The 23,690-nt window shown below is 38.4% G+C and overlaps 1 protein-coding gene across 1 annotated transcript; it reads right to left on the bottom strand.

Moving 5' to 3' along the window:
- Positions 1-5,007: 5,007 nt before the first annotated feature.
- LOC109995644 (glutaredoxin domain-containing cysteine-rich protein 2) lies at positions 5,008-12,220 on the bottom strand. The gene is made up of 5 exons (XM_020649440.2): positions 11,901-12,220; positions 11,301-11,484; positions 9,860-9,969; positions 7,861-8,088; positions 5,008-6,109 (listed from the first exon to the last, which is right to left on the bottom strand). The coding sequence occupies exons 1-5, from the start codon at positions 11,955-11,957 to the stop codon at positions 5,936-5,938; spliced, it is 753 nt and encodes a 250-aa protein (XP_020505096.1). The 5' UTR covers positions 11,958-12,220; the 3' UTR covers positions 5,008-5,935.
- Positions 12,221-23,690: the final 11,470 nt, after the last annotated feature.

Genomic DNA, 23,690 nt, shown 5'->3' with positions numbered 1-23,690 from the left:
CGCTTTTCCAATACATTTTAGAAGCACGCACCTCCGCTTTAAATCAACATATGTGCCTTAGAACATCGACCCCGCCCCCTCAATTTTATTGATAAATGTGAGCAAAATAATTGAAAGAAAAGAAGAACTGAACGTAACAGAGGGCTCATCGTTATTACAGGTTTACAAAGTTTTCCCAATATGTTCAAAAGATGTTTACGGTGCTTGATAATGAACATATTTGTGAATTATCTGTTTACATAACATCTAATACATCCAGGTAAAATGATAAGAAGATGATTATTTTGAAATATTTTCTACCCCTAATAACACTGGGGATCAACCGACGTCTCTTCAGTCGGCGGAGGATTGTTCAAAAGAGACAGTTGTCACTGTTTGTCACTGTAAACAGAGAGATGTTGTTCATTAACTTTAGTGATATACCAGAGGGTTGATACCGGTAACTACAGAGTTGCATCAGGCTTTTTTCATATTGTGTCTGCCCCTCTGTCCACATGCGATCACGCACACCCCTATTCTCTCTCTCTCTCTCTCTCTCTCTCTCTCCCTCTCTCTCTCTCTCTCTCTCTCTCTCTCTCTCTCTCTCTCTCTCTCTCTCTCTGTGCCCTAGACGCCATTCAAATCAGCAAATATTGTGGATGCAGACATAGAGGCAAAGAAGAAAAAATAAAATCAAAGTGAGGCGAATTGCAACGCAGATAAAGTTTGTTCCAAATCATGATTGATCCTTAGATTGGCTTTCACCCACGAACGTGGAGTTGGCCTACTTTCTGTTGGACAGGCTGGTGCCAAACACCGGCGGTTAGCTTGTGCATGCACAGAGGTACAGAAGTCCTCGAAGACGGCGTTCGGGGTTCGAATCCAGCCTGTTTCTTTCCTTTCCCGCATGTCATTCATCACTATCTCTCTCCCCACCGTCTGACTCTATTCACTCTTCTGTCTCTACAATTAAAGCATAAAAAGCCCCCAAAAATATAAAAAATAGATATAAACAAAACAATATTACCCAATTTTAACATTTAAATAAATACATTTAAATGTCAACACAACACCCTAAATAAATGTGTTCAAATTCTGAACATCGAAGAGGTCAGAATAGTTGTGACGTATAGTACAAAATAATGAATTTTCATACTACAATACAAATGACCCTCCTATTAACCTGATCAACTATACAAACATGCAAATGCATCGATTTTATTTCATTTGAATCCTCTTAAAATAAATTGGACATAACCTGTTGGAGCTATGTATTGCTCCATAAGGACAATGCAGTGACTGTCTGCATTTGTCTGAGGACCGCTAGGACTACCTTAGCATTGCAAAATAACTTCATTTATCTGCTGTTTTTGTTTGCTCTAATGGCAGATTGGAATGTCTACAGGGATAATAAAAAACTAAACTGTTTATAAATGGTAAGTTATGAGCTCATTAGGTTTTCTGCTGGTGATTTGCACAAGAGAGATTCATCCATTATAATAATAGGAAAGTAAAGTGTTAGAGAGGGAGTGAGTTATAAAGCCACCAACAGGACTGACTAAATGAGAAAGTTTAGTGTTTGCAGGTTTAATGTAGCTCACTTCCCCGTACTGTGCCAAAGATTCTTGCATGAGAGTTTATGATTAATGTTCACTGTATGCTCACAGTCTGCCTCCTCTGTCTGATATTACAAATGGCCTTTAAAAGATCTCAGATATATCTATAAAGCATCATAAATGATGATGCTGCCACCGAGGGAAAGGGTTTCGCTCTATATTCATATGCATCTGTTTGCTTGCTGCAGTGATTAAACAGGGCAATTATTTGATTATGACAATCTCCAATAAATGACGATTATATTGAATAAACTGCGTTTGTTTCACAAAAGAAGGTGATGCTTGTTTCCAGCCACCATAAAAGAAGAAAAAAAAGTTGGAAGATTAAGAAGTATCAACCTGTAATATATGTATTTGGTGCTTTATAGAAAATTGCTATTGTGGTCGAATGTATTGATGTGTTCCACCAAGCATTTTTCCCCTCAGTGTTTTATGGAGAAACAAACAGAAAAACACTAAACAACACCACAATGGATATTAAGTAGCTGAACTTTTTGAGACAAAACAGGCAACATTTCTGGAATAAAAAACATCTCTCAAAAAAACACCTTCCCAATATATACATTTTGAGATATGAGATATTTTCTAGGTAAAGAAGCCCAAAAGAGACTGGGGTTATGCAGCTGTCAAAAATATGTTCTTAGCATCTTGTCTCCCAGTGGTCTTATTTTTATTGAAAACCTAGTTATAAACTTATAGTCCCTACACATCGTCTCCATTATGAATGATTTCATTTGATGAAACATCCAAATGTTTGATGTGGTTGGTCAGCTTGTAAATCAATGATTACAAGAAAATAAATAGATGCATAAAATAAAATAGAACATTGAAGGACATGTCCTTGGTAGATAACCATAGTGGTGTCCTTTTCTAGAGTGTCCTTTACATGCAAGAAGAAATATGATACAGCTACTATACATTATAAGCTGCCCTGCAAGCATTAAAGTCTTATATCTTGGTTAATAGTTAATAGTTCCCTCTGTGGTTTTTATTACAGCAACCAAAGTGCCATTCATTCAGTCCCCCCTTTTCCCAAGGTCTATAAAAGTTATTTACTGTAACACTTGTGCATTTTTACCTGCTCCCTTATCACTTGAGGTCTTGCAGTTCTGTGACCTAATTTTCCCCCACTTTGTCTCCCTTGTGGAATACTGAGTGGGAATGGGAGCTGAAATGACAAAGCTAAAAAAAAACTCAGTTTACCTCAAGTATGGGTGGCAGACTTTTAAACAAAACTGTCAGTAAAAGAGAGAGAGAGGTGATGTATCCTAAAAAAAAAAGAGAGAGAGATACAGACTCCTACTAGTATTCTAAAAATAGCAGGCGTTTGATTGCTGATAGGACTTTTGGCTAGTCTGCTGATAAGTCATATAGTCTGCCCTTTGCGAGGCTATCTTACATAATAGGACAAAATAATGGAAATGCCAGCACAAAGTACAGGGGCAGGGAATAGTGGTTTGTAATGGTCTGGGTTGCTTGTTCTTTTCAACTTTAGGCCTCTGATGGGTTCAATGATTTGGTCCGTGCCTTCCACTGCTAACACTGATTTTGATCGATCTTCTCGCTCATGCAACATGAGGATAGTGATGAAAAAAAAAGCAGTTTCTGCAGCCACTGCAAAACATCCTATGGCTGAGGGTAGATCATATCTGAAAACTAGCATCCAAACTCCATCCATCTGCAAACAGAAGTCAACAGACCAACCTTTTCAACACATTGCTGTGTTGGAACCCTTCAGGGAATAATAATGCTCGTAATGGGCTAATGTTACCCCAAGGGATGGTAATGTCCCCACAGATGAAATGCATAATTGCATGAAAGTGATCACTTAGAGCTAATGTTTTAGTTGTGTTAACTCATCGTGCAATTTTATGACACAAAACAATGTAGTTAAATGCTGTTAATTTTGCAAAGTGACAAAGATATAATGAAACAGCAGCATGTTTCATTTGACTTGATTGTTGTTTCATTTAGTTTTAAAGTTGCCAACACACACACACAAACATCCCTAACCTGCTGTGAAGACACACTGAATGTCTGAGCGATGACTTTCACACATAGCCGTCACAGATGTTGCCTTTGAATTATGATGCAGCTCTGACTGCAGGATGCATTTAGATTTGTGTAGATTACTGCCATAAACATGTTTGATATGAAAGTGACACTTGTGACTTATCTTAGGCTCTGAGCAGAAGAGGAATCAATCCTTAATCCTCTGGAGTTATTCTCACAGAGCGAAAACATAAGATGACTGTCGGTGAACTTCACTGTGTTTATAGACTAGATCAGCTACATTCAATCATAAAATATTTATTATTATAGATATTTTGTGCTGTTATTTGTATCATATGGTGTTCCCAGTGGTGGCATTATTCTCCAGGTGGGGACGCAATTTCTTATTATCTTAGTTTGTTAGCTTGATGCTAACACATGATTGAAATAACCTTCAATAGGCTAATACAAAAAGCATTGCAATGAAGGTAATTTGAATAAAATCTGTTTCATTGATGTTAAGTAAAATAGATTGTGTCTTTAGTTCAGAGATGCCTGATAGTTTCTTAGCATCTCCACATTCTCTATCGCTATTGTATTATTGGACAAGTCTGTGGGCTGAATGAATTTGAAATTAAGTGACACCTGTCACTCATTTACACTACTAAAGTGAATGGTGATGCCTCTGTGCTTAGGCTTTAAGAATAGAGCCCATTTAGAGCTAAAGCATGTTTTTCTTGTAACTATAAAGGACTGTGTCGACTCAAGGTACCACCTAAATTTAAACACACAAATACTTTAAACCTACCAACCTTACCAGCTAACAAATAAATCGTCTAATGTAAAGATGCCCCTAGACTTTGGAACAGCCTGCCAGAGGAGATCAGACTTGCAGATCCGGTCCCTCATTTTACTTCTCAACTTAAGACATTCTTTTACCAAAATGCTTTACTTTTTTGTTTTTGTTATTTTTATTAGTCTGATTTTATTGTCTGTTTACTTTCTGCCTGTCGCTTTTATTGTCTGTTGTGAATCACTTTGTTACTTTGAAAATTGCTATACAAATAAAGTATTATTATTATTATTTCTAGAAAAAAAGACTTTAACAACCTCTACAGAGAAGGCAGTATTCCAGGAATCGACTATTCTACTCATTGGGAGTAATTAGTGTCAATGAAGGAAAGCTTTTTCTCTATCATGCTGTGGAGGTCAAAGTATTGTAAGAGGAAGGGTAGTAGGCAGAGATAGCTGTCTGAGTGCTGTATGAATGCTGACTGTTGCTAAGTGACAGATATTGTCTTTTGTGACTTTTGTGACCGAGGGGTTGGCATTAGACAAAAGGTGCATTGGATTAGATGTGCATATCCATCCTTTATAACCCAGTGCTGAACAAGTCAAGGACACAATGACAAATGAGATATTGAAATGAATAAAGGTGTTTATTTCAATAATTTACCAAAACTGTTAATAAAGCTTTAAATTAAACTGGACTGACAATAACCTGAGAACAAGATTATCAATGAACAAAACATCACCATTACATTTATTTACCCTTCGAAGCAAATCTTCACTACTCAGTTCATTCATGTGAATGTTAATCTTTCTTCTCATTGTCTAATCTATAATGCTTAAAAAAAATTTCACATATTAAAAAATTCCAAATATTTCAGACCTAAGGCTTTAAAAGCAGTTGTGTATTTCACCAGTGTTAGACAGAGTGCTCTTTTTGCTCTTTTATTTTATTTATCATTTCATGAATCTTGTTCACTCTCACTTCAAAACTGTGAGACTCTAAGTTGTTCTTTTTTTATCTCTACTTCTATATTTTCTTTCCCTCAGTTCTTGTAGAAGTGGACCTCTGTTTAAACAAAAACACATCTCAACCTCATACAGTACATCATGTTGGGATGTAAAGGGTTCCATCCTCTGTGTTGAAAAGAGAACGGAGATAGGGAAAGGCGGGTCTGCCAAGTGGTTGAAAATGAAATGCAAAACATTTGCATCATTTTAATTAAAATAATAACTCTGTTGTGGAAGCCAGCTTTATCAGGAAAGCCGATACAACATTTTGTGACAACAAAAAAAAAAAAGTGATTATGTGTTTATCACACGCCATGTTCACAACACAAAGTAATTGTATTTTATGATTTTACGCTTGCTGCACAGTCACAATTCCCCTTTCCAATGATGGCTTATTCTTCCTAGAAATGCTCCGAAAAGCCCCACCAAGAACATTTTGGATTAGAGCAATATTGCTGCTGAGACAATCCTGACTAACTGATAGCACAGCTACGCGCTCTCATTCACTCTCTCTCTCTCTGACAGACATGGGTGTAAGCCAAACAGCGCTATTTGCTGGAGCAGGACTGGCACTTCTCCAGACCATGGGGGTAGCAGGCTTGGCAACGCAGATCACTGATGGACTCATTGAAGCGATTCGCCAGCATGGACAGCTTGCTGCCGTGACACAGAGAGCAGGGAGCGCAGCCCGAGCCGCCACAATGCTGGCAGCTGTCAGCCACCTGGAGACAGAAAAAAGAGTTAGAGGAGGGAAGAGGAGGAGACAGCGGAGGTGAAGAGAAGAAGCGTGAGGTTGGCAAAGGGTTAAAAGGGGGAAGAATAAGTGAATAAGACACTAAAAGTAGGCATGGAGATTTAGCTCAAAAGGGATGTTGTACAGTAAGAGTTAAACCATATCATCTAATTAAATATAATGTCAAAGTCTCACTGATAAACATATGAAATATTCTGCAGCTGTCTTTAAAAGAATTCCAACGCAACACCTAAAGCCAGTCCACTAAAAAGAGCAAACATTAACAACTCCAGCCTAGCTGCTGGTAAAAACAGGAAGGATATTTCTCAGTATTGTCTGTTGATAATTGCATTTGTTGTTGCTCTCCAAAAAGATGGAGAGCACGATATCCCCTCTAGGTGCAACCGAAATATTTGGAGCTCGGTCAACTGACTTGCTGCGGAGAGGTCAGCTTTGCGTCCTCGATGTTTAAAGATGGGCATAGGTCAAACTGCACAATCCAAAATACACGTCAAATACTATTTTCTTTATTTGTTGTTGGCCTTTTGAATTTGTTTTTTTGTACTGATTTATGCCAGAGTGTTCATTTTTTTCTGAGAAGTTTGGTAATAATGCATTATAGTGATATTATAAAAGGGGTAAAAATGCAATAATTGAGAGATAAGGGGATAAATGCAGCTCCTTCAGTGCAATGTGCAGTGGATTAGCAGAGTAGAAGAGAAATGGCAAAAGGGAATGAAGGATCTATAGTGTTTTATCAGTAGGTTAAAAGTGTGTTTTGGCAAGCGGAAGGGGTAGGATGTCAAAAACCACGTAAATATCCACTGTGCAACTATGGATAGAAATCATGTCACCGGAGTAATATGTCTCTGCGTACAGCCGGAGGAAGGGGTGTATTATTTTCTCAGAATTAATTAGGCAAGAGTAAAATCAGCTGATGTTCGACAGGAAAAGTTGCACAAAGGTTTTATGTTCTAATGAACTTGATGTTGATGTTCAGCTTTTGAACAATAGTGCAAGACCCTGATTGGGTAAAGAGTTGCAAAATGCACATGTGAGGTATAAAATCAAGCCCGTGTTACAAACGTTCAGCCTACAAAGGCAAACATGATAAAGAAGGGAAACTATAAAAGAGGAGTGAGATTGCCAAATAATGAAGAAAAACGCTGAGAATGAACTTTTTTTTTGTCTTCTAGGGGCAGAGAAAATGAGAAAATAACAAGAGAGGTGAGAAACGAATGGAGGGAGTGAGCTGAAGATGAAACAGTAATCAGACGGGGAGGTGAGAGGGAGAGGATAATATCTGGAGCTGGGTATGCTTGCAGGCTGGCAAGTGGCAAGCAAATGCTGCAAGGGCAAAGTGAAAACTGTGGACTCATCACTATCTGTTCACAGTTGACAGATAACACCAGGACAATGGGATGGTGGTTATTGCGGTGGGATGGGGCACAAAGAAGGTGGCAGTTACAAGGAAACACAGAGGAGATTGTCGGATGAGAGGAAAAACCCATCAGTGAATGGTTACAAATTGCAACAATATGGCTGCACAGAAGACCCTGCTGTTATTCTCCTGAAAGCAAAGATAAAGTAAAGAAAGGACGACTGGAGACATATGCAATGAAATAGAGTGGGGAATGAGGGAGGGGGCAACACATGGTGAGATGAGGAACACCTAGAAACAAAAACAGGGTGGTAAAACGCCACCATACCACTGAGAATAATTTGGCCAAGGATCATTACCTTAGTCTCCGAGTCACTGATCTGTTTCTCCTCCCTCTCTCCCCCGTCCTGTGTACAGAGAGCTTTAGCCCTCCTCCTGCTCCCCCTCTCCCTGGCCTTTGGGTATTCCTCTAAGTCTACAGAAGGTACTGTGTGGTGCCGTAACACTTCATGATTCCTCGGTGGCGCTCTAATGATGCGCAGATTGCTGGTGTAGATGATTATCTTGCCAAAATCCAAAACTGATGACTGAAAGAAAGAAGAAACATAATCATACAACAAAAAATGTGTGCAGAAGTACGTAGAAGTTTCCTACACTTACACATTCAAACATTCAATTCCTTTATCTCTACGAGAGCATGGGCACATTTAGCTGTGGGCTTTATGTGTTAGTGAGAAGAGATTGTGTGTGCAACAACTGTGCAAAACACATCATGCACCACAGCTGCTTTCTGGTCTGATGATGGAAGATTTTTAAACTAGAGTAATTCCTCTGTTTCCCCTAGCACATGTTTTGATTGATATTTTAAATTGTTTATTCCTATTTTAATTGCATTTAATTCAATTTCCATAACCTGTTTGAACAAAATAACCATGTTGGTACAGACATTAAATGAATATACTTGAGTTTACAGTCTACATTTTCCTTGAACAATACAGTTTGGCATGCACAGAGCTATGGAGTAGCCAGAGCTCCAACAGTGTTTTGCTTATTTCAATCAATTGCAACTGCTTACATAGTGATAACTTTGCTCGTATGATATTATTGGCTTTTCAATTACACTTCTTGGTACAAAGTTTTTTATATATTTTTTTATGATCTGATAAGACTATTTCTTACTTATTTCTTTGAGGAATCGGTCTCATTTTAAAACACAGACATAAGCCACCAAGTCATGTAGGAGGAACTCATTAGAGACTTCATAACATCGCGTTGATCCCCCTTTGATCATCATGCTCTAGAGAGAAAAACTAGATCCACATCGCTGTTTTCCACTGATAAATGTGATAAATGCTGGCCTTGGTCTGCAGGGCCAAGCATGCCTTTGTTTAGAGGATAAAAGAATGAAACTGACACTTAGCCAGCAGGTGATGAAGCTGACCTCCCTCCCAGCCTGCTCCACTAATGAAGCCACTGTCACAGCAGCTCAGTAACATCGCCCTTTTCCCACAAGATCAGTTACTTCTTTTGCTGTTATTGTTCCACTTTAAATGTTGTACAATTTGTATTGAACAGCATGTTGTTGATGCTATGATCACCCACGGTTTGTTCCAATTTTCTAATTTAAGTCTTGATTGCTTGTTCTGCTCTAAATATGTGGGAATAACTTAATTACATTGTTTTGGGTGGGAAGTCTGCATGTGTTTATTTTGGCATGTCTGTTTTTCAGCATATGTGGGCTTGTAATGCTCTGCAGGGTATACCAATCTTTCCAAGGTGCTGTTATGATTAACTATAATGCTCCTAACTTAAAAGTATATTACGCAATGAAACAGTATAATGATCACACTTCCAAATCCGTAATTTACCATTCAATGCTTTGTTGAATGAGACACAAGAAAGCATTAATTGAATGTGTTTACTAATTTTTTTCTGTTGGAGGAGTTTGAAAGAATAGACACATCTTCTAGACATTTAGACTATAAATATGTATGTACTGTCTGTATTTTGAACTAACAATGGTTCTGGTGCTGTATCACAATTTTAAGCTGTATTGAAAAAAAACCCCGAAAGGTTTCCATTTACATAAACACACTCACTCAGGTGATAATACGATCTAAGTTTTAACCTTTTTTTATAGCAAATTCAAACCGTTACTATGCCATGATAAAGTTATAACTTGGATTAAATGTTTGATTTAAGTTTGTTAAGCTGCACCAGGGACTAATCAAGACATTAAGACAAATCTAAACATGTAACATTCTGACAGGCAAAACTGGCTCTGCGAGTGAGAGATCTGATCTAAGTTCATGATTATTAGTATTCAAAGCTAAACCAGCTAAACCAAAGCATGCTTACTGTGCCGTCCCCCTCTGCTTCCTCTGTCCGGCCTGTAGCAGGCTTGTAGCCTCCCATTCCTCTGTACACGTTTATTCTCTGAGCAATGAGCCCTGTTGGAGGATAGACTCCTACAACACAAAACATGGAGTTAGAAGTTGTAGTCTAAGAAACGAAAGGCTGTGTTCAAAACAACATACTTACATTCTATTTATACCATCATATGACATCAAATTTCTAATTCAACCAAACACGTGATTGATTTAGTCATGTGACTCTGAGAGGAAGTGCATTATAATGTTTCTAACATCAGACTAACACTAACTGTTTCTAACACAGAAGATATTTCTGATATGTTGTGCTAATTTAATTGATTTGAAGTCATACTACTGGACACAGCCTACATCAACAAATTACAACTACCCATGCAAGCTATGTCATCTAGCATAACAAGGTAAGGTTACCAAATCCTCAGTGTTTACAATATACTTATTCTACTCATGTTTAGCAGCCTACAGTAAGTGGTTCATTCTTAAAACACATTACATAACACACATTACATGACATACAGGCAGCCGGTGGAATATCTAGGAAGTTACTGTCCAGTCATGAAACAGTCCCACACATCAAATGTGGAATTTAGCACTATCCATAGTGATAATTAGCCAACTTTAACTAGCTGATATTAGCTAATTAGCACTCACTGATGCTTTGATGATGAAAAATGTGTTTCCCTTCACTTCCCAAATGGGCATTATTGACCCAGCTATGTCAAGAATACATAAAAATGTCCATACTTTTGTAGACTTTCATCCTACAGCGGTATGAGGAGAGGGATTCTCCTTTAATATAAGCAAAAAGCACTGAAGTGACGTTCTGATGCCATGGGTTAAAGAGTGATAAATTATTGAGTTTTATACAAACATGACTGAAAATGTCCCGTCAAATGCATCTTTGTTTTTGTATTATCATAATGCCAAAAATACTTATCTGATGTTTTTTTTTTTTTTTTTATAAAAGATAAACAAAGAGACATACATTGTGACACTTTTTGTCCTACAACCATAGATGCATTTGGTTGAAAGTTACCAGTTATCATGGGTACACCGTAACATACGCAGTAGGACTTGGTTTTTTCTAGCGATTGAAATAGTGTCCTGTGTGCTGTGCCAAGCACCAAAAACTTGCAGTTTATCGTAACACCTCTGTATTTCTGTGGTTGTCAGGTGATGTAAACATGCGTCATTTTGAAGAGATGGAAAATGAAAAAGCCCATGCTGCAGTTCTACAGTGTTTTCAATGGTGTCAGCCACATGATTGAAAGCTATGAATAGTTGTAGGTACCATGTAGCCAGTAAATGTACACATCTTGTAGGTCTCCATGGTTAAAAACATACCAAGGCCACACATAGAAGTTAGACACAGTGTTGCAGTATACAGTTTCACACAAATAAACACTCACCCTGTTGATCCTCATGAGTGTCCTCAAACCCACAGAGCTGCTCCATCTCCAGGTGGCTGGGCGGGATCTTTCGATGAACGAAGCTGTGAGGGTATTTCTCCTCTGGACTGTCCAGCTCCTGACCGTCCTCATACACATGCTTCAGCACCCGACCGCTGTAGGACGATGCCAGCTTGAATCTCACCTGTGGTGAAATGTCAAAAGTGACATATTGTACTCCACACTCAAGTTTTAACTTCTTGAAAGAAGGCACACTCATGTTGACTACTGTGTAGTGACTAATAAGGACAGTGTGCTTGCATTGACCAAAAGGAAACAACCATTCTTGCTAGATCGGACAAGAAAGGGAATGTCTAACTATTTTTGCATGTTTAAATGTAACATCCTGTGATGAAGTTGAGAACTATATTGAAGCTCACAGTTTTAACCATTTATGTGCTATGATGTGAAGAAATCTGCCACTACTAATACAACAGCGTAATAACTCTTTTAAACAGAAAGCTCAGTTATGACCTCAATATGTCTTTTTCTCAGCAGAGTACAGTTATCAGAGTACTTCAAAACCCATGAATTTGAAAGAAATGAATGTAAACAACTCACCTTCCTGGGCTTGGTGTCTTCATAGCGCTGATTTAGTTTTCTCTGGAGTTCCTCCATAGTGGCTGATAGAGGACGGAGACGCAGAGGGAGGGTCAGTCCATCTGAGAAAGTCCTTACCTGGGGCCAAATAACATCAGCTGGACACGGTAATGAAGAGATGCACTGATGTATCGATGAAGAAAAAAGATTGATATACAGCTAGATTGAAGACCAGGGTATGAGAACACGACTGAAGAGCTGTGCGTATAGAATGGGTGGGTGAGTAGTTGAGATAAAGCTCTCTCTGTGTGTCCTGCCTCCTGAGTTTGACTGCACCTGCTGTTTTAAGGGAGCACCTTTCTAGTTCTCCTTGCTAAATAATTCACAGACAGATCGAGTGTACAAAAGCGTAGTTGAGAAACTAGAAGCTCTGTCATCAAATAATTATGACCACCAGAATAGGAGGTAGTTGCAGCCCAGCACTGTGTATTTTTGTGAGTAAGGGAGAGCAAAGAAGAGTGAGGCTATGTGTGGAAGCGTGGGAGTTGTTAGATGTAGGAGTTGTAGGAGTGCCTGCCATTGGACCGGAGCCCAGTGCATCAGTGTCTAAAAGTAAACATGAAAGTTGAATTCTGTTGCTATCGTAATGAATACCTTTGCTTTTATCAAGATATTTATAGAGTTATAAGACACTCCAATAACATTTGTGCTTTGAGTGTTTGTTGCCAAAACTGTGTTTGTGTGTAATTTACCATGATTTGTTTTCACAGTTACAGTCAGATATATACAATAAAAACAAATACCCTAATCATAGACTACTGAGAATAATCCATAGTAATATGATATCACACATCCATTTTTTGTATTTTTAATAATTCAGTAGTAATTCTCTAGTCTGTTGGGGCCCTAAGAAAACATATGCATTGGCTCTCAAAGGGCGACACCAACTCTTGACGACACACACTCTGCTTGGTCACAGCAAACAGAGCTGGAAACATTAGGCTGCTCTTCTAGCTACGTTAACTAATATAAAACATCAAAGAACAAGCACCATAATGTAAAGCTTGCAGAAGTTTTGTTATTCAAATGTTTCCCACCTTATTATAGCACTCAGTCATTTACTATTATATTTAATCATCATTATCTGCTTCACTTACCACTTTCGTTTTTCCTCTCTTTCTTTTTTCACTCCCAGACAGATAATTTATCTTCATTTACCTAATAACGCATGCAACTCTTAGCAGTGCAACTAGACTGACTGCTGTCAGATTGGGCTCGGTTGGGAGGTTTCCTACTGTCATTGCAAACTTTGCACAATTTGAGCCTCTGCTCTGGTTTAAGTTTTTTCGGCCCTGGGGCCAAAAGCAGTTGCCTGACAAGCAGCAAATATTTTCCTCCTTGTGTAATTTTAATCAACAACAATAATAGTACAATGAGATTAAAGGGGCTATATGTAACTTTTTACATGTATAAATCGTTTTTTATCGCCCAATAATAAGTGAACGGTTAACTGATGTGAAAAAGTAGATGTTCACTGTGTATCTGTGTTGACTGTATAAAAAGTTTCAACGGGTCGTATTTTCCCCGAAAGCTCCAGGAAGTGACATTTTATACATGTTTTCAACATCCTCCTCTCTCCGCTCCGCTTACAGAGATCAACAGCACAAACTCATCACACACTCCCGCTACAGCCAGAGGCCGTCTTCCACACACTTCTATCCGCTCTAAGAGCTCTCAAAGGCGGACAAACTCATCACACACTCCTGCTCTCAGCCAGTGCCTGCAGAGACTGTCGTTTGTAGGATTGAGAATGAATACAGACACACAGACTCCTTCACAGACTTTCACATGTGTATGACCACTTACCTCCTCTGTAAACATTATGCCGCTAAATATCCAGTGTTTCGCGGCCGATGATGATGCTCGTTTGTGTAAGTACAGTCTATGGTACGTACGAGCACGTATGACAAGCACGCGAGGGAGAGCGAGCAACAGGTTACTGGTGCAGTTCACCTAACGGCCATGCGGTATTGCTTCAAACACAGTATTTTTGAAAGTTACATATAGCCCCTTTAAAGATGGAAAATTCTGTTTTTTGAAAAAGTATTCAATTCACACAGGTTTTATCATTAAACAATGATTTGTAGATTTATTTTTAAGCAATTTGGCATGTTATTCATTGTTGAGCCATATTTTGATAGCAATACCATGAAATTATTATGTCAAAGTTTTGAATGAAGGGCTTAGAGGCTTACGGTTGCTGTTGTGTAGGCGACAACTAATTAATGTTTAAGATGAGTTTTTTTAACCTGGAATATTGCCTGTTGTTCCTCTGGTGGAATGGGAAAAAAATCAGAACAAACTTTATCTGGTTTGCAAACCTGGAACACTTCAGTTTTACATGATAACATTTGAGCTTCCTACTTTGAGAATGAGATCAGAGGAGATTGGCTGCTGTCTGAATATGGTTAATGTATGTGTCAGTGCAAGGTGAGAAATCTAGATCTTAGTGCAGCGCTCCTTCAGTGGTTTTGAGTTCATAACTCAGGGAGTCTGTGTCATTCTTTAAAAAAAAGTGTAATCCACTGAGTACGTGTTATAGTGTAAAATATAAAAATTGAGATTATAACACATACCTGAGAATGACTGAGAAGTTTTATAAAGCAGAAAACCTTGGAGACCTCATTTGGACTGAAGAATAAAAAAATGAAAAGTTAAATATATTTAAACAAATTCAGAAAAAGCAGATAAACTAATTTATTTTGTTCTACTAAGTCAAAAGAAATGAATTTATATGGAGCACCTTATTTATTTAATTTAAGTAATTCAGGACAAATCAGTAAAAATGCCCTATTAGCTTAATTCTCATCATGATCCTGCAGTGCATTAACTTGAAGTAATGAGTCGCACATTTAGTGTTTTAACTAAATTACCACATGCTAAGTGTTTTCTATCTAGTATAATTGCTGTAATTATTTGGTTAATTACATATTCTAATTCCATACTTAGCTCCCAATTACCTACTACTTAGTGTGACCAATAGGAAAGGTTACCATTCATTAGACACAGAGGCTCTTGGATTTGGCACAGAATTATAAGAAGTAAAGGCAAGTGGGGCTTCACTTGAAATGTTCACATACAAAGTCATGGTTTATATATATTTCAAATGATTCCTCCTGTCTATATTTTTGCAAACATGTTACAATTCACTTAGCAGACGCTTTTATCCAAAGTGACGGACATCAGAGAGTAAGTACTAATCCATTCATACACCGCCATAGAAGCAGCAGGAGCGATGCAGGGTTAAGTTTCTTGCCCAAGGACACATCGGACATGATGCTCAGCTGGGGATTGAACCTTTGACCTTCTGGTTGAAAGGCAACAACTCTACCCACTGAGCCACAGCGACCCTCAAACATACTTTTAAACAACATTTTTGTGCAAGCTAATATTGTCTGTTGTGACACAATACAGGACTGTAAACTACAACCTCAGATTTTACTTTTTAGCCCTGACTGAGCTTTTCACCATTGATTTGTTCCCCCACTACTTTCATTTAAGCTCACACATGCTGTATTGACAAGAACACTATTGAATAATCTTACAACATTCAACTTACATAAAAGATTGTTAGTATTAAAAAGGTATTTTGAAATGAAACCGATCTTCCTCCTACCCAGGTGACTGTAGAATACAAAGTGCGCCATAACGCTTGCCTTCAATGAAAACGGATGGGCTGAATGTCTTACTGTTTCAAAAGCATTCAAGGCAATACATAGTAATATGTCATTCCAACCCTGAGAGTTAGCCTTTGTTAGCAGTGCGGCTGCCTAGTCAGGATTGACACAACCCCTGCTGCATCGGTGTACCCACGAAGGTGTAGAGGGGGCAGAGCAGTAAATGTCATCAGTGGCTGTGGCATGCTCAAACTGGCTGCTGGGGAAAACTCACTTACAACAAAGAAACAACCACTTTAGATGTATTTTTGGACATTTTCATCAATACAGAGTTGTAGAAATTATTAATTGCAAAATTGGAATGAATAGATGTTTTCCCCCACAAATACTCTTATTTCTTAATAGCAAACTTTACCACCAAACCTTTTGTTAAAGAGTTAAAGATATCTGCACTACAGTATTCCAGATAACTCATTGGGTATTTCATCATTAACCAGGGACAATAAATTCAACACAATACCAATAGTACTCAAATTCAAATAATTCATAAGATACAGTAGAGGAGCCTTTTCCTGTTGGACAGGCAACAGGTCCTTTTTCACATCAGAAATTTTTAACCCTGAGTTTCTGTATACAAATATGGGCGACACATCTCCTCCCATTGTATACAAATCAAGCCACGAGCAACGAGCACTGGTGAACACATACAGTAGGACATGCGCAGATGGGATCTGGATGTAAGAGCCAGGAATTGAAGTTAGGCCCTAGCTGTTAACCAGAGCACATATTTCACTGACCTGGCTAAGGAGCAGGCATTGAGGGGATGAGCTTATGACCTTTTCTGGAGGCAATCAGTAGGCAGTGCTTCAAATGTTTTGGCTTCACTTAAAGGGGGATATTATGCCATCAATCTTTTTATGCAGCCTATGATGTAGAAATGCCCTCTGTGAAATGTGCTTAAATCCTTGTTTTTAATAAAACAGTTAATGCTGCAGGATTAAAGGCAAGTTACCAGTATATTCAGACATCTGTTGACCAACTGTGATGAACTAAATTTTAATAATAAATTGCATTTCAGTAGCATCACATACAAATGAATCATTGCTTAACACTTCAATCAGTTTGTTTGTGTGTGTGTGTGTGTGTGTGTGTGTGTGTGTGTGTGTGTGTGTGTGTGTGTGTGTGTGTGTGTGTGTGTGTGTGTGTGTGTGTGTGTGTGTGTGTGTGTGTGTGTGCATTGTCAACCAATTTTGTTGTCTTAAGTGCCAGTGTAAATATTTATGCATAATTCAATCTATAATTTCTAACACAATATTTGAGCTCTCTTTTTGCAGACTTTTGCAAGTATTATTCTCAGTATTAAGAATGTCCTTAGAGCAAAGGCAACTTTCCCTGCACCTTCAAGAGCCCTTTTAATTTAATAAATGGATGCCATTAACCTCATGCATGTCAAGATCAATCTTACAATTATTGTTACACATGACTGATATTAAGCTGAGGGTGAATGAACGATTTAGAAAGAGGGAGAAGGAGAGAGAGTGCTGCCAGAAGATTCTCTCTTGTCTCCTTCCTGGTCGGCTTAATCAGATTGCAGAACAAGCAAGTATGGTCACCCAGGCGGGAAATTGTTTTGGGTGCATCGCTGTTAAGGAATCGTTTAATGTGCCAGGATTTGCTGCTCTCAGTTTAAATGATTGCCACTGTAATTCTGTCTCCCTGTGTTTCCACATTAACACTTCATGTAAATCCTATTATCCCCATTATCCTCCATAAATACAATATGCAATAGGAGCTCCATTGCTCAGGTACAGAACATGCTCTCCACTAGCTCTTCATCTGATGCATTTTCCCAGAGAAATAATAGTTTTGGTTTCACTGTGCTAGAGATGATGCATGTGGGCCAGAGTGTGTAATACAAGCCTCATTGAGCCACAAATGTTAACCCTAATGGAATATTCCTTCATGATGCAGCATCTGGGTACTAACTATTGTGTGTAAATTAGAACTGAAACTCTACTATGTATTTCCATTAAGCAAGGGTGGGGACCTTGAGTGCAGGTGACTCTCTCAATCTTTTTTTAATGTCTGGTTGTTGTGCACTTTCTACAACAGTTATGCTTGTGGATCAAACCATTTATAGCTACTGTATGAAATCCAGTCTGACAATTGCATTAGTGGATGTCAATCAAGCCGTCCAAAAAACTTACAACCAAAGTTATCTCATGACCCTTTACCTGTAAAGGTGGTCCACTCTGTACTCTCTGTACATGTTACATGGTATATGTTACTTACAGAGACGCATCATTCACAAGTACTTACCATAAGCATCAAGGACAAACTTTCCCTTAGCAGGCAGAAGTGTTGAGCAGAACCAGACTCGTTAGTGAACAGCCATCAATGTCATGTTTGGCTTGATCCAGAAACTGTTATAGAGCAAGAGAAAGAAAAAGCATGGATAGAGACGGAAAAACACACAAACAAAGGTAGACTTACTGACAGCAACAACAACAAAAGATGCAATTATTGTAAATTATTCAAAGAGAGGAGCCTATAATTTAATACTACTCTTGAAGGCTTCAGGATCCAAGAGCAGACCTGCATTTTTTTGTTTTTTATAGGAGCAGGTGTTTCTTAAGCGTCTTTGTTTCCCCCAGCCATCAAGAGTACCCTTAGGAGGTGTGTGTATCACACTTTGTAAGTCTCACCATGAAGGCCTAAGGGCTGCATACCTCCATATCTGTAATGCATTCTTTGATATGACCTCTCTTTTCTATCTGCCTCTGAATGTTTGCCCTGTGTAGGTATACAACGGGCAGCAAGGTGAAACTGCCAATTTTAAAAGACGTGTACTCATTATTTTGGCTGGGCTATTTTTGATGCTTTCCCAAGGGGAATAGTATTGACTGAATCCCATATCAGCAGCACCTATTTTAAGGCAACAATGGAACAGTGATGAGTCAGAAACTCTGGCTTGAATTTCTCCATAGCGTTCACTTGCCTGAAGGCAGGAGGGAGCCAAATTTTACGGAGGAGGTGGAATTACTCAGATTGTCATACAAGGAGTTCGTAATGATCTGTTCCTTCAACAAGAGGTAATGATCACCTGTTTGCCACAATATGAGAGCTCTACCAATTTAAATGGAAACCACCACTTTTCTGCACTCTCTCTTACTCTCTGCCCATTTCAGTGCCAAACTTAGATATTTGACTATTTGACTTTCTTGCTCTGCCCTCAGGAGGCTGTCAGGCAAGAGGGAAGAGGAGTGTGAGAGTAAGAGGGGGAAAGACAGAGATGAAATGAATACGAAAATGATAGGTTGGAATAAGAGATGGATGGGCCTATAAGAGGGAACCAGGGAGAGATAAGGGAGGAGCAATAAAGTTACAGATGAATGTGGAACACCATATTTGTCTCAAATCATGTCAGAAGACAGAAATGTCATTTCCTATGTGAAGGTTACAGACAAAAAAAGAAACCTCAGAAATTAGTCTATGGTTTATCTTTTATATAATTTTTGGCACTAAAGTATTTTTTTTTTACCTCTGTTTCAGCTCTACGTGAAGAAAATATAATGACCACATGTTTTCCATGGAATGGTTTATTAGCTAAAACAAACCATTAAAACTGGTGGTTTAGGTCTGGTTTTTCAGACACAAAAGGCAGTTTTGTCAAATGATGAGCATAACCTGATATAAATACACATTTTACATGGTTTAAAATTTACAACATGGATCAGATTTTTAAAAAGTCACCTTGCCGTGGCATATGGCGTTGCATATGACGGTCTGGTCCACTCATGTGCTGCGGCATATGCCACGGCTTATGAGTGGCATATGCCGTTCTGGTCCACTCATGCCACGGCATATGCCGGTCTGGTCCACTCATGTGCCGCGTTATATGCCACATATGAGGGTCCACTCATGTGCTATGTCAGTCCCGCACATGCCGTGGCACATGAGTGGCACATGCTGTGGCATATGAGTGGCACATGCTGTGGCATATGAGTGGAACATGCTGCGGCATATGAGTGGCACATGCCGTGACATTTTCAAGTCTGGTCTACTAACACACTGACACTGAGTTGGCAATGATAAGATAAACAGGGCCTTGGTCAAGTTTGTTGAAATAGGTAGCCTGTGAATCGCAAAATTGAGCCATTTTTCTTAAATTAAAAAAATTATGGCAGACTTCCTGTTGGGTTTTGAATAAGGTTGCCAGAGGATTTTATGTAGGTTTTGGCATGGTTAATGTGCATAATAATTGTCATGCATGTAGCTGAAAAAAAACATATAAAGGGAGGTCTTTTTGAAAATGTCAAGGGGGCGCTACTGAGCCATTTAGCCACCCCCACTAATTATACCCACATGAAAAGTTGTATTTTCCCACTGAGATGATGTGTATGAAGTTTGTGTGTATAAGACTATGTTAAACCCCTCAAATAACTACATCGTGTTTGATGGTGAACGACTCGTATGATGGCAACAGCATTTGACACAGGCCTTCGTCTCGGAAAGGTAGTTTGTCTAAGGTCTTAGGAGGTTCCTCACCAATTTCGTGAGCAACTGTGTGGGAATGGCTTGTGCTAATTCAGAAGCAAATACTTCCTGTTGTCAACAAGTGGCGCTGTGACTTTATAAGAAATTACCAATATGAATGTCTTTAGGCATGGCCCGGAATCTTGCACGACAAATCTGGTTATGATAGAACACTGCATGCCAGAGTTATTACAATTTCATTTAAAAAAAAAAATGTCTTCCTGTTCGATGGCGAACAATGCGTCCGTGTGGTGACTCAGGCCTTTGAGCTTGGAAACATATTGTGTCCAAGGTCTTAAGATGGTACATATGAATATTGAGGGAGATTTGAGCAACCATGTAGGAATTGCTAGTGCTAATTCAGAAATAGTGACTTCCTGTTTTCAACAGGTGGCACTGTGACTATAAAAAATTTAAACAGTGGATGTATTCAAAGCGGACCTCGTATCTTGCATGACAAATTTGATGATGATCAAACACTGCATATCAGTTACAACAATTTATTTTATTGGCGGTGTGCCAAAAACATAATCAAACTTTGAGAGCCCGCCACCTCCTATGGTGAAACCTCGTGGTTCGCACAACTTTGAATTTGAAACTTGTCTACTTTCATTTCATACCAAACTTGAATTGATCAGGACTAGATCAATTCACTCGGACAGTGTGTTATAATAGGGATGCTGTGAAATCTGACAAATCGCAAAAATTGGACTTTGATTGTACCTAGCGCACTTCCTGTACATTTAAGAGTATGGTCATTTTTTTCTCGTCTCATTGAGCTTCATATGGCTCACCAATTTTCGTGCATGTAGGTTAACCGCAGCACCCTGAGTGACGTTTGGGGGTGCTGTGGAGCAATTTGACGAAGCCCATGCACCGAACCACTTTCATGCGTAAATTTCACACAAGGCTGAATTTTGTGTGAAGTGGGTAAGTTTTCCTGCACGTTAAAGCCCCAAAATTATTCATTGTGGCGAGGGAGAATTATAACTCCTTCAGTTTCTCCGAGGTCGGAGCTCGGGCCCTAATAATGGCTAAATTTAAACATGTATCAAAGACAAAATACTCAAAGACAAAAAACTCACATGCTGCTGACAGCAAGTTTTCCAAGTTTACAAAGGGTATTTAATGATGACAAAGCAGAAACCTTCAAAACTGAATTAGATAAGACTGTCATTAAAAAAGAAAAGTTCCACAGCAATGTTTTAAATAGAACTTCTAATGCATTTTAACGTCATTATCTTAATTACAGTGTCTATCAAATGAAAGATGTTTCAAGTCAAGTTAATATTTAATTAGCTGGGACTGATTATCTATTTCACTTTAATTAGACATGTGGTGGTGGCTCCCATGAAATCTTAAAGCTATGAAGAAACTTGCTGCTGGGGTATTTCAGAAGACTTCTTCTCTCCACTGCTCTTATTTTTTTTATTTTTTTACAAAAAAAGAAATGCTTCTCAAAAAATCATGCATGACTGTCTCCACTAACTTGATCCAAAGACAATATGGTGGTACTTTCTCTCTTGCACAAATGTTTTTAAAATTACCTGAAATTTTCAGTATGAACTTCACATATAAATACAAACAGCAGAAATTTCTTTTACCTACATTTTTTCCAGCCAGCCCCCTAGTAAAAGTGAAAAAGGCTTGGTATTTAGGACAGCATAGGGGGAGTCCAGGCAGGGAACTGACAGATGTCAGCAGATAATTCTACTTTGTTTTGTCAAAGTATGGTTTGGTTGCAAGGCCCGTTGGGAAATTTAGAATTTCTTTGGAATGGATGAAGAGGTTGTGCTAACACAATGTAAGCAAAAAAAAAAAATAGTGAAAGAAACAAAGAACGCCCAAGATATAGCATGACTTGAAAATGTATTTGAACCCCATGGAAAATCTCATTATGAGAAACATATTATAAGCTAGGACATAACAGTGGGTCATTCTTTTATTACTGAGATCCAAACAATACTATAACGTTACTATTGCATTCAACAGCAGTTCCATCTTTAAAAATTAAAAATATATCCTATAACTACAGAAAATAATTCCACTAGTCTGAAAAGAACTTATGACTAATGTTTACATCCTGATGCCAGGTAGGTATCATGTTTACAATGTCCACTATATTAGTCTAAGCAGTTAAACATGTTAACAAGGTCATTAAAACTATAAAACTACCACTTGAAAAAGGCTATACAGTAGCAAAGGCTGATGGACTATTATATTCAAAAGTAAGTAGGAAAGTAAACAAATGAGTAAAACTTTAAAAGCAGCACTACAGTATGCTTAACAGTTACCAAAATGCTTGGCAAAAGATTCTGAGCTTGAGTTGATAAGATCATAGTCATCCATAGTGTCCAAGGATTTTAAGTTGTTGTCACCAGGCCGCAGATTCAGCGAGCCAGCATAGGACAGAGACTGAGAAACTAATTTCTCCATGCTGCCATCGACTTTTGCATAACTAATCGTGTTGCTTTTTGCTTTCATCTGTTTTTTTTAATCTATTTTATTTTTTTAATGTCCATTCGTATGTTGTATGCTGATTGCTGGCTGTATGTATGTATGTATTTTACTGCTCACTGCAGAACACATAGCCCTCTCGCAGGGATAATAAAGACAACCTTGACCTTAATAATGTATTTAAATCTGCAATCTTTGATCTCAAGTGTGCTGGCTGACAACATAACCAATTGTTAAACACAAACAGTTGTGCATTATTACTTTCCCTTGGCATTTTACGTACAATAAGCTGTAATACTAAAGCACTCTGGGACTTGATAGCATGCCCTAAATGTTTTTTTGGCCAATCAGTTTGCTTGACTGAAAAAGCTAACCAACTTTTAATGATAACTGCCAAGATCTCCTTGACAGATGAAGGAATTCAGTAGTTGTCCAAGGCATTTGATAACTACGTACTTACTAACAATACTGACCCTTATTGCATCCTGAGATGACTGAGCTGCACACAAGTTTTGAATTTCTGCAGAAGATTCTAATTTGCTTGTCAGTGTGTTCATGTTTGCTTTATCTGTGCCAGATACCAGAGTTCTGTAGGGTTGGGTGTTTCCAAAAATAACTAAAAAGAGCATAGGAAATAGAGACAGCATTTGGCAGCATGAGCCTCAATCTAATGCTTTCTTGGCTTCAGAGGAGGGCGTCTTTTCAAGAGGGTCTGGCTGCTCTGTAAAGAGAAAAATGGTAGTGGCAGATGTCACTCGAGTAAAGGGAGTGTACTGGAGTGAAATCAAGTAAACAGACAATCTTCCACCCAATATGAACACAATGGCAGCCCAAAAAAGGCTTACACATAGATCAAAATACCAGGAAAAGTTATCTAGATTTGTACCATATGATAAAATTGTGTCAAAGAAAAACATTTTTTATGACTAATACCGTGACATAATAATAGGTCATGTCCAAATTGTAGTGCAGGTACTTTCTATTATGGCTGCTGGTAAGTCGTTTTGTTGTACTACACCGGAAAGGGGCTTGCAAGGACCCCAAATACTTTCAGTTTAGGAATCCAAGACAATTGATTTGGTTTATTGGAATAATTAATTTACTTATTTGGATGACTTTCCAGCAATAATATAGCAGTAGT

This window comes from Labrus bergylta, chromosome 14 (genome assembly GCF_963930695.1).
Source record: "Labrus bergylta chromosome 14, fLabBer1.1, whole genome shotgun sequence".
Classification (NCBI taxonomy): domain Eukaryota; kingdom Metazoa; phylum Chordata; class Actinopteri; order Labriformes; family Labridae; genus Labrus; species Labrus bergylta.
This window is presented reverse-complemented; position numbering and strand designations above follow the sequence as displayed.

What these genes read in the sequence shown, in the direction of transcription:
- LOC109995644 (XM_020649440.2), bottom strand. Translation starts at nt 11,957, where the DNA reads ATGGAGGAACTCCAGAGAAAACTAAATCAGCGCTATGAAGACACCAAG. An exon ending in AAGCAGAGGGGGACGGCACA is followed by an intron (nt 8,089 to 9,859) that starts GTAAGCATGCTT and finishes TCTTTCTTTCAG; the next exon opens with TCATCAGTTTTGGATTTTGG. An exon ending in TCAGTGACTCGGAGACTAAG is followed by an intron (nt 6,110 to 7,860) that starts GTAATGATCCTT and finishes TTCTGTCTCCAG; the next exon opens with GTGGCTGACAGCTGCCAGCA.